Source organism: Pezoporus occidentalis, unplaced genomic scaffold, assembly GCF_034315485.1.
Source record: "Pezoporus occidentalis ecotype Australia unplaced genomic scaffold, CSIRO_AGI_Poc_V1 ctg276, whole genome shotgun sequence".
Taxonomy (NCBI): Eukaryota; Metazoa; Chordata; class Aves; order Psittaciformes; family Psittacidae; genus Pezoporus; species Pezoporus occidentalis.
The window spans coordinates 455080-471392 of NW_026914675.1; the positions used below are offsets into that span (position 1 = coordinate 455080).

Genomic DNA, 16313 nt, shown 5'->3' on the forward strand with positions numbered 1-16313 from the left:
CGGGGAAGGGGAGGGTGGGGGGGGAGCCGCTCCTCGGCCGCACAGCGGGCTCGGCGCCGCCGCTCAGCGCTGCCTCCCGGTGCCCGGCGCTGCTCGGTGCTGCTGCCGCCGCCGTCCCGCTGCCCTCGGGCCCGGCCTCCTGCGCGCAGACGCCTCCGGAGCGGAGGGCGGGTCAGGCCCGGCAGGGCCAGGATCAGGGCCAGGCTTCGGGGCTCAGCGGGCCACGGCTGCGGAGGGGCCCGGGAGCTGCGCAGCGAGGACCTGGCTGCCGGGCCGGCCCCGCGGCCATGAGGGGGACCCCGTTACGGGGTCGGTGTGAGCGCGGCGGCCGCCTCGGCTCTCCCGGTGCGGTGCGACCGGACCCGGCCCCTCAGCGCCCCGCCGCCATCTTCCTCCGCCGCCGGCGTTGGTGCGCATGCGCGAGCGCCGCCGGGGCACCCTGGGACTGTGGCAGCGGCCCGCCGGGGCCCCGCCCCGATATGCAAATGAGCAGCGGTCCCTGCGTACATCGCTTTGAAACGCTTCCGAAACGGCCGGAATCCCGACAGAAAAAAACGGATTTAGAACAGAGAAACGGCGGGTATTGCGCAGAATGCGGTGGGAGAGAGAAAACGAGGGACGAGTCGAAGAAATAAGCATTCACCATGATGTGAAAAACAGTAAATGAGAGGGGTTTAAATTGCGCGTCGGGCGGAGCTGCAGTCGTGCTCGCTTCGGCAGCACATATACTAAAATTGGAACGATACAGAGAAGATTAGCATGGCCCCTGCGCAAGGATGACACGCAAATTCGTGAAGCGTTCCATATTTTGCTCTTTTTGCCCCCATTTTAGGGGGCAATCCCACCCCCGCAGCCCGCAGACACCCCTTTTGTCCCCCGCGCACTGGCAGAGGGATGGGGAGGTACCCGTGGCCCCCCATGTCGAGCCCCAGCACAGGAGAGGGATATCGAGGGGAGATGGGCACCCCAAAACCTTGGTGCCACAGGACTGGGGTCCAAGGGCTGAGGGGACACCCGGGGGTGAGGGGCACGACCCCAGCGCTTGGGCACCCTGGAGGGGTGAAGGTGGAGGCGAAGGGGATGTGGGGCAGGGACCCCTGCTTAGGGGTGAGGAAGACTCTGGCCTCTTGGAAGCCATGGGGAGGGGTTCCCATGTGGGGGCCACCTTGCTGTGCCCCCCCACCCTGTGTCCCCAATGGGGCTGTATTGGGGTGAGGGCGATGCTGCCCCGGGGCGGTACCATGGGTCTTTATTGAATTCCTCTTTGCATCAGGCTCTGCTCCGGCACAGAACACCCGGGGGGACTGGGACCAGCCCAGCACCCAGCCCGGCCCATGCACACCCCACATCTGACTCAGCCCCCCCCCCCGCCGGAGGGTACAACCCCGCTGATGGGGGGAGCTGGGGCCAGCCCTGCGCTGGAGTCCAGGGGGTCCGTGGGGCACCATGGCCCCACTCACACAACGCTCTCCTGGTAGCTGTCATCCTCCAGGAACGGTGTCAGCCTCCTCCCGGGGCTGGGCGCTGCGGGGGCCGCATCCTGCCCAGGGTCCTCATCACTCTGCTCCCTGGCGAAGTGCACGAAGACCTGCGGGAGGGCAGGTGAGGGGCAGCGCCAGCAGGACCCCAGCCCCTTCTTGTCCTTGTGCCCTGCATCCTCCATCACCTGGTCCAGGGTGGTCTGGGACACGGAGTAGTCCTGGATGTGGCAGGGCCCGCGGTGCGCTGCCAGGACGCTGAAGATGCTGGCGAGGGAGCCGGCGCGGGAGGGGAGGTGGAACTGCAGCAGCCCCCCGTGCCGCTCCTTCAGCACCATGCCGGGGAAGCGCCGCTGCATCAGGCTCTCCACCGGGGCCGGACCGGGGCCCCCGACCCGCACCACCACTGTGTAGCCATCCCCAAACCTGCTCGGACACAAGGGCGTCGCTGCAGGGACCATCCACATCCCTCTTAACGCAGGATGCTGATGCAGTGTGGTTCCCCCCCGCTCCCTGAGCCCCAGTACCTGCTCTTGAGGTGCTGGACGCTGCCCAGGCAGCGGAAGCGGCCGTTGACCATGATGGCCATCCTGGTGCACAGCGCCTCGCACTCCTCCATGCTGTGGGGGGAAACGGGGGGCCCCGTGGGGCAGAGGGGGGCTCCACTCCAGGGGTGCCATGGGGCAGAGGTGTCTCCCCTCTGGGGGGGGGGGGGGTGCATGGATCCCAGGGCAGGGGCTCACCTGTGGGATGTGAGCACCACGGACCTGCCCTCCCGGATGACGCTCAGGATGCGATCCCACAGGAAGCGCCGCGCTCGCGGGTCCATCCCGGTCGTGGGCTCATCCTGTGACAGTGGTCGTGTGGGGGCCAGGAGCTGCTGTGGGACACACACCCCCCCCCCCCATCGCTGCCCCCCCACTCACCAGGAAGACGACGGGGGGGGAGCCAAGCAGGGCAATGGCCGTGGAGAGCTTGCGCTTGTTGCCCCCGCTGTACTTGCCCGCCGGCCGGTCCGCGTGCGGCACCAGCCCCATCTTGGCGATGCCCCATTGAGCCACCTGAGGGGAGATGCGAGGGGATGAGGATGGGGGTCCCCTGCGCTGGGGGGGGTGCCAGGGCATGGGCCATACCTTGGGGATCTCCTCCTCGGGGACCCCCCGCAGGCGGCTGTAGAATTCCAGGTGCTCCCGTCCTGTCAGCAGGTCGGTGATGGCGTCGAACTGGGGGCAGTACCCCATGTGCTGGCGGGCGGACTGAGGGTCGGTGAGCACGCTGCGGGGACAGGGACAGGGCTCAGCACACGGGGACAGGGCTCAGCGCACGGGGACAGGGCTCAGCACACAGGGACAGGGCTCAGTACACGGGGACAGGGCTCAGCGCATGGGGACAGGGCTCAATACATGGGGACAGGGCTCAATACATGGGGACAGGGCTCAATACATGGGGACAGGGCTCAGCGCATCGGGAGAGGGCTCAGTACATGGGGACAGGGCTCAGTATATGGGGACAGGGCTCAGCACACGGGGACAGGGCTCAGCACACGGGGACAGGGCTCAGCACACGGGGACAGGGCTCAGTACAGGGGGACAGGGCTCAGCACACGGGGACAGGGCTCAGCACACGGGGACAGGGCTCAGTACATGGGGACAGGGCTCAGCACACAGGGACAGGGCTCAGCACGCTGCCGGGATGGGGATGGGCGCACTGCAGGGATGAGGATGAGGATGGAGCCGAGCACAGGCGCGCTGCGGGGATGAGGCTGAGGAGAAGCGCAGTGTGGGGATGGGGAGGATGGCACGTGCTGCGGGGACAAGGAGAGGGTCAGCCCCAGGGTCCTACCTGTGTCCTTTCAGCCAGGCCTCCCCCAGCGTCACCTCCGTGTCCCCCGTCAGCATCTTGAAGGTGGACGTTTTCCCAGCCCCATTCACCCCCAGGAGGCCGAAGCACTGCGGGTGCACACCGGGGTTACCGGCAGCCCCATCCCTGCCCATGGGGCCGTTTGTCCATCCCTGTGTCCCGCGCTCACCTCACCGGGAGGCACGGCCACGCAGAGCCGGTCCACGGCCGGAGCCTTCCTGCGCCGGTAAACCTGCGGGGAGGAGATGGGGTGGGCTGGGTCCGGCTCCCACCCAGCACCCACCAGAGGGACCGGGGCTATGGGAGAGGCTGCAGCCCCACAGCGAGGGGCCGGGAGCAGGGTGCGCACCTTGGTCAGGTCCCTGAGCAGCAGGAGGTGGCCGTGTGGGGAGGTGCTGCCCACCCTCGCCCGCTCCCTCGCCACGTCCTGGTCCTCGTCGCCCAGTGAGGGCAGCTCCAGAGCCCGAGGCCTGGCAGTGACAGCAGCAGGGGTAATTCCAGGGCTGCCCGCCCCACGGCTGCCCCACGGCCGCCCCACGGCCGCTCCTCACCCGAGCCGCAGGAAGAAGCGGTATTGCAGCAGGAGGGTGAAGAGGAAGAAGACGATGCCCTCAATGGCCATGGCGAACATGTTCTTCCCTGCTAGATCCCAGGACAGGGGGGACACGAAGCGCCTGTCCCCTGCAAAAGGGGCCGTAGGAGGGGGGGCACATAGGGGAGGGCCCCCACACTGACCAAGTCTGGGGAGGGGGAGCAGCCCTGGTACCGCCAGACTCACCGAACCTCTCGAAGGCATCGGCCATCGCCTGGTTCTTCACCATGTCGATGAGGCCTCGGCCCAGGCAGAAGTGGGGGAAGATGAGGAAAACCTTCTTCAAGATGCGGTTGATGTCGTTGAGGTTCTGCCGGGACAGCAAGAAGAGGAGTGGAGGGGCTGGTGGCAGCCCTATAGGGATGGGAAGGGGGTTTTGGAAACCCCAGGGCTCACTTTGTCCACGAAGAGTTCCAGCACAAAGGTGGCCACGCTGCCGTTGATGCCAATGAAGAGGTTGATGCATGTCAGGGCCACGTATGCGGTGCTGGGGATGCTGAAGAGGAAGGAGGCCGGGTACATCAGTGGGGTGATGGACCAGCTGCAGGGGCAGAGAGGCAGGAGCTGGCTGAGGCACAGATCCCAGCCTTCATCACCACGAGCCCCAGAGCCAGGGCTGCCCCCAGCCCTGCTCAGAGCCTCCCGGGGGGGGGTTAGCCCCAGCCCTTCACCCATAGAGCAGCAGCAGCAGAACCAGGGAGGGCAGGTTGGCAGCGGACACGTAGGACTCCTGCTGGAAGCAGAGGAAGATGAGGATGACCAGCAGCGCAGGGACGAGGTAGTTGCACTGTGGGCATGGAGAAGGCGGGGAGGGGGGGGGGGTCACAGTGGGACCTGGCCCCCTGGGGCTGTTCCCCCATCCCTATCCCCATCCCGCACCATATCCCAGGCGAAGTTGCCCAGCCAGTAGGTGACTGGCTTCATCCCACTGACGAACTGGAGGTGCTTGGCTTTGCTGACCCGCTCCTCGATGAGGAAGAGCACGAAGCTGGCCGGGACGAAGGACATGGCGAAGATCACGCAGATGGAGACCAGCACATCCACGGAGGTGGCCATCCTGCGGCGGAGGGGAGGGCTCAGCCAGGGATGGGAGGGGTGGTCCCACAGGACCCCATCCCCGGCACTCACAAGGCAGCCTCTGAGAGCTGCTCCTTGGTGAGGTTGAGCGGGTGGTTGGTGGCCGTGATGCCGAAGAGCGCGGGGTCGGTGCCGGGGGGCAGCCGGGCGCGTAGCAGCCCGTTGCTGGCCACGTTGAGGAAGGAGACCATGGCGTGCCAGCCCTTGTTGTTGAACCAGACCTGCAGCCCAGGAGAGCCCAGCGGCTCAGAGCCCCCCCCCTCCAGCCCCATTCCCGCTCCCCTCGGTCCATCCCAGGCTGCTCCAACCCCGGGACCCCCAGGACCGGGCGTACCTTGATGTTCCTGCGAGAGTCCAAGCCCTCAATGAAGCGGCTGAGGTTGGCCAGGAGCCGGTCCGAGGGGCTGCCCTGGTGGTGGGGATAGGGGGTGAGGAGGGGGCTTGACCCAGAGCCGTGCCAGCACCGGGGGGGGGGGCAGAGCCGCATCCGTACCGGGGTGATGTTGAACAGTGCTCGGAGCTCCAGCACCGCCGCATCCACCTCCGCCGCCGTGGGCAGCGCCTGGGAGCCCCCGGCACCCAGAGAGAAGCCGCCGTATCTGCGGGGAGAGACATCCTGCATCCTTCCTTCCCCTGCCCAAACCCTGCCCCGCGCCCGCCCAGGCACCACGGGGAGGGGCACACAGCGAAGGGCTCTGCCCAAGCCCGCAGGGAAGCTCCAGCCTCCCCCCTGCCCGCGCTCACCTCTGCTCGTTCACCCACTTCTTGTTCCTCAGCCTGAAAGAGGTTCAAGGAGGGGGGAAATAACCCCCGAGGAGAAGCTGCGGCAGCGCCCGGCCACGAGTGCCCCCTTTGCCCTGCGGTGCTGCGGCTGGGTTTGGCCCGCAGCATCCCTCCCGGTCCCCAGCGCTCACTCTTGGCGGATGATCTGGGGATAGGTCTTCACCAGGTAGTCCGAGATGTTCCTGCCCGTCAGGTTCTGCAGGATGTCACCGGTGCCCCTTCGGACCTGGAGGGGACGGACGGACGGACGGGCTGCATGGACACACGGCCACCCGCAGCATCGCCTGCGCCTGCAGCATCGCCTGCGCCCGCAGCATCGCCTGCGCCCGCAGCATTGCCTGCACCTACAGCATCACCTGCACCCGCAGCATCGCCTGCACCTGCAGCATCACCTGCACCCGCAGCATCACCTGCACACACAGCATTGCCTGCACACACAGCATCACCTGCACCTACAGCATCACCTGCACCCGCAGCATCACCGGCACCCGCAGCATCGCCTGCACCCGCAGCATCGCCTGCACCCACAGCATCGCCTGCACCCACAGCATCGCCTGCATCTACAGCATCACCTGCACCTACAGGATCACCTGCACCTACAGCATCACCTGCACCCGCAGCATTGCCTGCACCCGCAGCATCACCTGCACCCGCAGCATCGCCTGCACCTACAGCATCACCTGCACCGACAGGATCACCTGCACCTACAGCATCGCCTGCACCCGCAGCATCGCCTGCACCCGCAGCATCGCCTGCATCTACAGCATCACCTGCACCTACAGGATCACCTGCACCTACAGCATCGCCTGCACCCGCAGGATCACCTGCACCTACAGCATTGCCTGCACCTGCAGCATCTCCTGCACCTACAGCATCACCTGCACCTGCAACATCACCTGCACCTGCAACATCACCTGCACCCACAGCATCGCCTGCACCGGCAACATCACCTGCACCTGCAACATCACCTGCACCCGCAGCATCGCCTGCACCTGTAGCATCGCCTGTACCCGCAGCATCACCTGCACCCGCAGCATCGCCTGCACCTGCAGCATCGCCTGCACCCGCAGCATCGCCTGCACCCGCACCCTGCAGCACCCCAGGGCTGGCCTTGATGCAGGCTGGGGGTTACCTGGGGTGGCGGGAGCCCCCCCGCCCCTTCGGGGCAGTCGGGCAGCATCCTGCTGGCCCCAGGGCCGCTGCACTGGCAGGGGGGGGACGGCTCAGCCTGTGTCCAGTTCCCACATCGCAGCGCTTCCAGCACGGCCGGGGGGACCGGGGGGGTCGAGAAGCCGTCGGGATGGGAAGCCGGTGGACATGGCCCCGTCCTGGGCACCCGGCACCGCGGGGGGGAGACAAGACCCCCGTTACCAGCCTGAGGCACCAGGACCTGCCAGCACCTCCAGCACCCCCAGCACGGGGACTGGGGGTCCCGCAGCATCGCGGGGCTGCCCCTGGGGGAGCGGTGGGTCCCGGGGCCACCCTGTGGCAGCCGCTCAGCCCCACGCTGGGCGCAGGCACTCACACCTCCCCAGCATCCTTCATGCACTCGGTGCCGAAGCCCGGCTCGGCCAGGAGAGCGCCCAGGAGCCGATCTGTGTCCGGGTCCCCCGGTGCGTCGTTGCTGCAGGGGGATGCAGGAGTGAGCTGGGGGGGGAGGCACCGGGAGGATGTAGGGGTTCGGAGCAATGGGGACACACCTGAAGAAGGTGAACTGCTGCCCGTACATCCAGGGCTGCAGGCGCAGCGGCGGGTACCTCCCGAAGGGTGGCACGATGAGGCTGAAGAGCAGGGCGATGCAGACGAACACAGCGGGGAGCACGATCTGGGGGGGGGGGGGGGGGGTGTTGGAGCCAGGGGTTGGATCCTGCCCCATCGCCCTCCAAACCTCCACCCCGACGCAGCCCCATCCCCTGGGCTGTACCTGTGCGAAGAAGCCCCGGGTGCTGCGTCGTGCATGGAGCATCCTCTTGATGAAGAGGGCGCGGAGCTGCTGGCGGGTGAGCGCCCAGCCCCTCACCCTGCCGCAGGCCTGCCCGGGCCCCCCCCGCAGCAGGTCTGTCTCCTGGGGCTCCTCTGCTGCAAGGGCAGAGAGCAGGCTGGGGCTGGGTCCAAGTCGGGGTCTGGCAAAGCTGGCAGCAAGGGGCAGGGGCTCACACCAGGCAGCGCGCAGGGGGACATGGTGCTGGCAGGGACACCCAGCAGCCCAGCAGGGATGGGTGCTGCATGCAGGGACACAACAGGACCCCCCCCCAGCACCCAGTTCCTACCTCGCCGGCGTCCTTGGGCTCAGTGTAAAGGAGAGGAAAGAGGGGTTACAGCCACGCCGGTGCCTGCCCACCTGGGTTAGCACTGCCCCAGGGCAGACCTGGCACCCCAAACTGTCACAGCCCCCCCCCCCCCGACTCCTGTGGCTGCCCCACACCAGCTCTGTCTCCACGAGAAGGGGCCCGGATACGTTCCCTGGGATTTCATGTCCCATCCTGACCCCTGCACAGAGCTGGGCTCCCCCAGACCCGCCGCTGTCCCTGCTCCTCGCCCAAAGGAATGCATCCCCAAAGGGCTGCCTGCTTGGATGGATGTGTGCGCATGGACACGTGCCACGGCCCCAGCCCAGTGGTGTTTGGGGCACCCCATGGCACGGTTTGGGCAGCTCAGGGGTCCCAGCTCCCTGCTCCTTACCCAGCTCCCCATCAGCTGCTTCCGTATCCCCCTCGCCGGGGGCTGCTCCTTGCTCCGTGCCTGACAAAACAAGGGTCAGATTGGCAGGAGGGGGGCACTGAGGCCACCCTGTGACACCTTCCCGCACCCATGGGTGCTCCCAGTGGGGGCGAGGGCCATATAGGGTGCTGGGGACACCTGCACCCTGCTCCGGGCTGATGAACATCTCCCCCTGGTCCCCCCCCTGCACCTCAAAGCTCCCACCAGCACCACGGGGTTTTACCTGCGGTGCCAGTGTCCACCTCCGTGTCCTGGGCCACCTTCAGAAAGATCTGAGGGTGGGAGGGGGCTGGCATTAAATGCGGCCACCAGCACCCACAGCCCCAAATAGGCAAATCCCCCCCACCCACCCTGGTCAAAGGCACCCCACAGGGGCACCCCAGGAGCCGGTACCTCTTCCAGGGTGGTATCGGAGATGCCGTAGCTGGAGATGCCCAATTCCCCCAGGCGGGCATCCAGCTCGCGGAACAGGTTCCCAAAGGCACCGTCCTTGGCCCCACTGTAGGGCAGGACAAAGAGCACCTCGTGCCCGATGTCCTCCACCAGCCGGGAGCCGGGCACCAGCTTCTGGATCAGCGCTGACAACTGGACCACATCTGGGGGGGACAGGGAAGAGGGGGCTGGAAACCTGGGGCAGGAGCTGGTGGCCAAAGCATCCCAACCTAAGGGTCTCCAAGGGGGCTGAAGGGGATGGGAGGGCAGGGACCCCCTTCTGCCCCACCACTGTAGGGAGCTATGAGATCACAGGGCAGGGTGCCCAGTGAGTGCACCCACAGTCGCTACACATGGGGTGATGCTGTGCTGGGGCACAGCGATGGATGGATCCTCACCCACGGCGCTGGCCTCGCTGCCCCGCTCGCTGCCCAGCCCTGTGTCACTGCTGTGCTCCGAGTCGCTGCCTTCCTGCGGGAATGGGTGGCTGGAACCTGGCACGTTGCAGAGCATCCAGCCCCGAGCCCGGGGCTCTGCATCCCCTCTGCACCCGGCATGGAGGCACCGGCCACCCGTTGGGCTGAGGCTCGGACTCACCTTTTTGGTGGTGCCGGAGACGATGCCGCTGCCGGTGCCGAACCGCTCCCGCTTCACCAGGGTGAGGTGGTAGCCGGTGCCCAGCCTGGCCTTGAGGAAGAGCGGGGACCCGCAGCAGCAGAGCCGGCCCTGCGAGATGATGGCGGTGCGGTCCCCCAGCAGCTCCGCCTCGTCCATGTAGTGCGTGGACAGGATGATGGTGCGGCCTGGGGCAGCGAGCGGGCTTGGCCCCGGACCCCTCTTTGTGGGCACGTCCCTGCTCACCCCAAGGGCTGGGGGTGCAGACATCCCCCCCCAGCCCTGACCTTTGCGGTACTTGAGCAGCAGCTCCCAGATGCTGCGGCGGGAGTAGGGATCGACGCCGGCCGTGGGCTCGTCCAGGATGACGACCCGGGAGCCTCCAACGAAGGCGATGGCCACCGAGAGCTTCCGCTGCATCCCCCCTGTGGGGCACGGGGACAGTGTTGTGGGGGGGGCCCACGGCCACTGCTTGAGCACTGGTCCTGCCCCCAACACGCACCTGAGAGGTTCCTGGTCTGCTCCCGGCGCTTGTGGGGCAGCCCCGTGTCCTGGATCAGCTGCTCCATCTCCGCCTTCACCCGCTCCTCCGACAGCCCCTTCAGCCGCCCGTAGAACCAGACGTGCTCCTCCACTGTGAGGCTGGGGTGGGCAGGATGGGGTGAAGGGGGCAGCCCTCCCTGTGCCCCCCCCTCCCGCCCCTTGCACTGCTCCCCTGCCTACATGTCGAAGAGCACGTTGTGCTGGGGACACATCCCCATGGTTTTACGGATGCTGTCGATATCGGAGCGGATGTCCCAGCCCAGGATGTAGGCAGTGCCAGAGGTGGGGGGCAGGAGGCCGGTCAAGATGGACCTGGGTGGGGGACCAGCAAAAAGGGGGTCATGGATCAGTAGGGCTCGGGGAAGAGGTGCGTGCGCTGCTCCATATGGGATGCTCAGACCCGGGTTGCCTGGGCCAGCCCCCGGCCCCTCCGGCTCACATGGTGGTGGTCTTGCCGGCGCCGTTGTGGCCCAGGAAGGAGGTGATCTGCCCCTCGTAGAAGTCCAGGCTCAGCCCATTGACGGCCACGCGGCTGCTGTTGTGGTAGATCTTCACCAGGTTGCGGATGGAGACGCCGGGCTGGAGCTGGGCAGGCGGCTCCTCCACCAGCACTGGGAGGCACCGGAGGGGTCAGGTCCTGAGCTGGACCCTTCCCCACGGAGGGCAGGACCCATCGCTGGGGGCAAAGCCCGGGCGGGAGGGCTCCAGCTCAGCTCTGTGGCTGCCACCCTTAGGGCAGGGGCTCACCTTGGGGCACAGTGAGGGGGCTGCTGGGGTACGGGGGCTGCCCGGCTGAGGAGGCCTCCCCAAGCCAGTAGCTCTTCAGGAAGGGGAAATTCCAAGGCCTGGGGATCCCATACTGACCTGCAGCAGATGGAGCTGAGCAGGGCTAGGCACTGGGGGTGCCAGGGCCCAGGGGGGGCTGCACTCACCTGGGAAAACACCCTCAAGGTACCATGTAGCCAGGCCATAGAGGATGGCATCCAAGAGCAGCAGCCCCATGGCCGTGGCGAAGTTGTAGGGGTCTCCTGGCATGGGGCTGGTGCCCAGGTTGTGCCACTGGATGCCCATCCCCTGCTCCTCATAGAGGGAGAAGTACTCACAGCCGAAGCCGAAGGCCACCGGTGACAGCAGGCTCTAGGGCAGCAAGAACAGCCCCGGGGGGGGGGGGGTTCAGCCCCAAACCCCCCTGAGGGGCACTGGGGAGGGGGCATCGGTGGGCGCTCACCATGAGGATGCGCAGGGGGAAGGTGATGTGGTCGCGCCAGGCGACACAGAGCACGTAGGGCAGGTAGAGGGAGAAGTAGATGATGCCGCCGCAAGCCGAGGCCAGGTTGGCGCGGGGGAAGAAGGTGCTGATGAGGAAGCACTGGCTGATGGTGGCCACGGAGAAGGTGCCGAGGAAGAGGAAGATGACGGCGGGGTCGCTGTAGGGCAGGATGTTTCCGAGCTGCGGATAGAGGCAGGTTGGAGCCTGTAGATCCCCCTTGTGCCAGCTCCCGGCCCCGGTGCTCGCTGCGTCACCCGTGGTGTCACCGGTGCCCTGCAACCTGCCTTGAGGATGAGGACAAGGAGGGCAGAGCTGAGGAGGAAGGGGATGAAGCTGCTGAGGAACCAGCTGAGCCAGAGGATCCCACTGCTCAGACCCATGGTCTTCATGGTCTCCTTGAGACGCGTCTCCTTCTCATGCACCACCCCCTTGATGATCATGGCCACCGAATAGATCCAGGCCAGCGTCATGAAGAGGGGCAGCGAGCGGTTCAGGACCCGCAGGAACCTGGGTGAGATGGCACCAATCCTTCCACCTCCAGCTGGTGGACACCTCGGGCCACCACCGGGCAAGGGACACACAGGGCATGGACCAGCTGCATCGGGATGGTGCATGAGGGATGCGCTCAGCCCCATCCCTCCCTCGGGGATCACTCACACATCATCCACGTAGCAGGGGTAAGGCATCTGCTGCACATAGACCCCCATCCGTGGGGCAGCCCCGGTCTGCACCCGCACCACCGCCTGCTCCACCAGGTCCTGCACGTAGACGAACCCTCCCCACACGTAGCGCAGGTCGCTGAAGGGGTCGGCTGCAGGGCCCGGGTCCCAGAACCTGGGGGCAGAGCACGGTGCTTGGGGACGGGGGGACAGGACGACTGTCACCACTGCTCAGGAGGTGCCTGGGTGGGGGGCTCGTCCCCAACCTGTCCTTGATCTTGTTGGTCCTCGTGACATCGTCGATGTCCATGCGGATCTTGTAGCGGATGTGGGGGGGCAGCGCGGTGGCCGTGGCATTGGTGGGGGGCTGGAAGACCACTGCTGCCCAGAACTGTTGCTCCTCCAGCAGCTCCAGCGCCCGGGCCACCAACTGCTCCTCGGTGGCCACCGCCTCAATCTTGTCCAGGCAGACACACTGCAGGCAGGGCAAGCAGGGCTCGGAGGGGGGGCTCCAGGAGCCAGCCTCACACCCCCCCCCCCCCCAGGCAGCTGGGGTGACACAAACCTCCATGAACTGCGACAGCGTGCTCAGCACCGTGTCGGCATCGGCGTACACTTGGTGCCAAGTGAGCCCCGGCCCCGGCTCCACCAGGAACCTGGCCAGTGCCGGCAGCTTCCAGGAGGTGCCATTGAGGATCCCATCCAGGAGCTCGGCTGTCCCTGGGGCCAGCAGCACGTCCTGCAAAGCACCAGGGTACCATGGGCAATGCATCGCATTCCACGCTGCATCTCCATCCCACACCACACCGTACCTTCCTGTAGCCCCATCCTGCACCACACTGCACCCCACTCCCGCCCCTCCATCCCACACCACACCGTACCCTCCTGTAGCCCCATCCTGCACCCCACTGCACCCCACTCCTGCAGCCCACTTCACCTCCATCCCACACCACACCGTACCCTCCTGTAGCCCCATCCTGTACCACACTGCACCCCACACCTGCAGCCCACTGCACCTCCATCCCACACCACACTGTACTCTCTTGTAGCCCCATCCTGCACCACACTGCACCCCCCTGTATCCCCATCCTGCAACACACTGCACCCCACACCTGCAGCCCACTGCACCTCCATCCCACACCACACTGTACTCTCTTGTAGCCCCATCCTGCACCACACTGCACCCCCCTGTATCCCCATCCTGCAACACACTGCACCCCACACCTGCAGCCCACTGCATCCCCATCCCGCACCACACCATATCCCCCTGTATCCCCATCTTGCACGACACCGCACCCCATTCCCACAGCCCACTGCACCTCCATCCCGCACCACACCGTACCCTCCCGTATCCCCATCCTGCACCACACCGCACCCTCCTGTATCCCCATCCTGCACCACACCGTACCCTCCCGTATCCCCATCCTGCACCACACCGCACCCTCCTGTATCCCCATCCTGCACCACACCGCACCCCACTCCCGTAGCCCACCACATCCCCATCCCGCACCGCACCACAGCCCCATCCCTGATGGGGAGATGGTCCAAGAGTCACGCACCCGGAGGACCTGCATCTCCAGGCTGCCGTTGAGGAAGGTGTAGATGCGGGGTCCCACCTCCCGCCAGGCAGCTCCTGCCTCCCCCAGCACCGCCAGCTCCCGGAACGTCCGATTCACCTGCAAGAGACAAGGGGTGAGGCAGGGCCGGGGTCAGACCCCCCCCAGACCCCTGCTCACCTCGGCCATGACGCTGTCGGGGCCGGGGCCGGGTGGTGTGTACAGGATCTTCCCGGTGAAGAGGGGCTTGATCCCGCACCAGAAGATCTGGGATATGGGGCTGGACTCCAGGCTGCGGAGCAGCTCCCGGCAGAAGGGGCCTGGGTGGGAGCAGGACCGAGCCCTCACCACCAGCCCCCCAGCACTACCTCTGGGCAGCCCGGTGGTGAAAGTGCCCAGCAAGCCCATGGTGGGATCCCCGCTGCCCAGCCCGCTCACTGCTGCTCCTGCCCGCGGCCCCGGCTCTCTGCTCCGAGCTGTTGCGGTCCAGGAAGGCTTTGACATCGTTGTCTTCGTACCAATTGAGGGAGGGGATCCGCAGCCCCCCGCCCTCGGGGTGCCCGCAGGCGATGCGGGACAGGGTCCCAAAGGTGCCCGAGCCGGTGGCGCTGGCGTTGGTGGCCATCAGCGCCTGCAGCTCCCGCTGCAGCTCGGCGAGGCTGGTCATGGAGGAGACCTCGGGAGAGCGGGATGGGGCTGTGGGGGACTGGGATACCTGGGAACACCATGGGGCACCTCCGGGGTGCACAAAGGTGAGCACTTGCGGTGGGGCCGGGGGCTACCTCCTCCAGCAGGGATGCTGCATCCCGTACGAAGGTCCCCAAGGCTTCCACGGTGCCAGCGATGCCGCCTGCCTCCTCTTGCTATGAGGGGAGCACGGGAAACGGGACCTCAGCCCCTCTGGGGGCGGGGGGGGGGTGTCTCTGCCCCGGTGCCTTCCAGCACCCAGCACCGGGCCGAGCTCTCACCGCCAGGAGCCGGGGGAGGTCGAGCTGGGAGAGGAAGGATCCCTCCATGGCACGGAGCTGGGGGCCGGGCAGAGCGCAGAGCCCCCGCTGCAGGCGCTGGGTGGAGGCGGTGTCACCCCCCCTCAGGAAGCCCCCCAGCTCCGAGGAGTTGCAGACCACGTCCTGCAGCGGGCGGCCGGAGCCTGCCAGGGAGAGCTGTGGGGAGAGGGACGGTCACAGCGCGGCCCCCGACCCCCGCCAGCCCCGGGAGCGGCCGCTGCCCCGACCGACACTCACGATGCTGGGGCTGAGCCGAGCCCCCATCAGCTCGTCCGCCAGCGCCGGGGCCAGCGACGTGTTGGTCCGGAGGAACCGCGAGAAGGTCTCGTCCTCTCTCAGGTACTCCCGCACCGGCAGGGCTTGGGGGGGGGGGGGGACGGGACGTGGAGGCCGGGGTCAGCCACGGGGGTCTCGCTCCCCCCCCGGGACCCCCCGGCCCGGCGCTCACCCCTCCGCTGAGTCCCGCTCCCCCGGAGCCGGCGCAGGGCGGGCAGGAGCCGGGTGAAGCTGCGCAGGAGCCGCTGCCCGTGAGCGCGGTGCAGAACCCGCCGGGCTTCAGCCAGGAGCCGGGAGAGGCTGCGGGGCACGGGGGGGGGTTGAGACCCCCGGCCCGGCTCCCGACCCCCCCCCCCCCTCCCTTTCCCCGGGTCCCCGCCGCTCACATGGAGCCGTCGAAGTTGCCCACCACGCCGGGGGCCTCTCCCGCAGTGGGGTGCCGGAAGCAGGGGTTGTTCATGTTGCAGATGATGCCCTGCAGCCAGGGCAGGGTCCCTGCCGACGGCAGCGCCTTGTTGGGGAAGTGGCCTGCGGGAGAGGGAGAGATGGGTCCCGGGGTGGGGGGGGCTGCACCAAGCCCTGAGCAGGGAGGTGTCAGCGAGCCCCCAGCTTGTGCCCACCTCCCGCGGTTGTGTCCCCTGGTTCCACCCCAGCCAGGGCTCCCATGTAGGGGGAACCCGGCAGGCACGGGGTTGGGGGGGGGGCCTGCCAACCCAAAGCGTGACTCAGCAGGGGCTCCACGGGCCACTCACACTCATGCTGCTTGAAGGGCGGGTGGGATTGCCGCACGGAGATCAGGATGAAGAAGAGGAAGAGGGGCCACAGGATCTCGATGGCCAGTTGGAGCTGGGGGAAACCCATGGTTGGGGGGGGGGTCCTCATCGGCACCCAGGGCTCTATCTGCCCCTGTGCCATGAGCCAGCAGCTCTGGGCACTCTCCCATCCCTGTCCCCTGCTCACCCGCTGCCGCCGGCGGTAGGTGAAGTTCTTCCAGAGCAGCAGCCCCAGCTGGGTGCCCACAGCCATGGTGTGTCCTGCACCCAGCTCAGCTCCGGCTGCAGGCGAGAGCAGGGGGATCAGCACTGAGCTGGGGGCAATGGTCAGGGCTTATTGCACACGACTGGGCTCTGGGGGTGGCAGGAGCCAGCCCGGCATTCCTGCAGCAAAGCTCCTTCCTGGAGCAAAGAACTCAAATCTCATTCATCCTTAACCCAAAACCAGCAGAATCCGGCACAAGCTCTGCGAGTCCCTCCAGGTCAGTGCTGCGCTGGGAGCAAGGAGCGGGATCCACACAGTACAAGAAGCACAGGGAGCAGCCCCAGCTACAGGAGCAGCTCCTCCATTTCCCTATGTGAGGGATGTGGCCAGACCAGCAGCAAGGTTCAGTCCTTCTGGTGAGACCCTCGGTGCCCCAGCGCAATGGGCTCGAGGTGCAAGCTCAGAC

General features: G+C 67.1%; 1 protein-coding gene and 1 non-coding gene across 2 annotated transcripts; one reads left to right on the forward strand and one right to left on the reverse strand.

Moving 5' to 3' along the window:
• Positions 1–704: 704 nt before the first annotated feature.
• On the forward strand, positions 705–811 carry LOC134166963 (U6 spliceosomal RNA). Its single transcript, XR_009966041.1, has one exon. It is a non-coding gene; the product is annotated as a U6 spliceosomal RNA (small nuclear RNA).
• Positions 812–1232: 421 nt separating this feature from the next.
• Positions 1233–16131, reverse strand: ABCA7 (ATP binding cassette subfamily A member 7). The gene is made up of 50 exons (XM_062625098.1): positions 15830–16131; positions 15622–15715; positions 15256–15397; positions 15042–15169; positions 14831–14952; positions 14555–14749; positions 14369–14449; positions 14025–14262; positions 13767–13906; positions 13590–13706; positions 12596–12769; positions 12297–12505; positions 12029–12205; positions 11656–11878; positions 11330–11551; positions 11034–11238; positions 10849–10965; positions 10541–10712; positions 10282–10413; positions 10061–10200; positions 9846–9983; positions 9541–9746; positions 9342–9414; positions 8905–9107; positions 8735–8783; positions 8473–8532; positions 8061–8078; positions 7715–7869; positions 7491–7615; positions 7316–7414; positions 6923–7118; positions 5922–6016; positions 5752–5784; positions 5501–5606; positions 5342–5416; positions 5059–5228; positions 4810–4987; positions 4602–4717; positions 4327–4471; positions 4117–4240; positions 3890–4019; positions 3688–3808; positions 3508–3570; positions 3321–3427; positions 2612–2753; positions 2405–2539; positions 2222–2325; positions 2006–2098; positions 1667–1904; positions 1233–1588 (listed from the first exon to the last, which is right to left on the reverse strand). The coding sequence occupies exons 1-50, from the start codon at positions 15893–15895 to the stop codon at positions 1457–1459; spliced, it is 6723 nt and encodes a 2240-aa protein (XP_062481082.1). The 5' UTR covers positions 15896–16131; the 3' UTR covers positions 1233–1456.
• Between the last annotated feature and the right edge of the window lie 182 nt (positions 16132–16313).

Coding starts and splice junctions, on each gene's coding strand:
- ABCA7 (XM_062625098.1), bottom strand. CDS start 15,895: ATGGCTGTGGGCACCCAGCTGGGGCTGCTGCTCTGGAAGAACTTCACC. Junction 7,119..7,315: donor ATGAAGGATGCTGGGGAGGT/GTGAGTGCCTGC, acceptor CCGGGTGCCCAG/GACGGGGCCATGTCCACCGG. Junction 3,809..3,889: donor CGCTTCTTCCTGCGGCTCGG/GTGAGGAGCGGC, acceptor TGTCACTGCCAG/GCCTCGGGCTCTGGAGCTGC.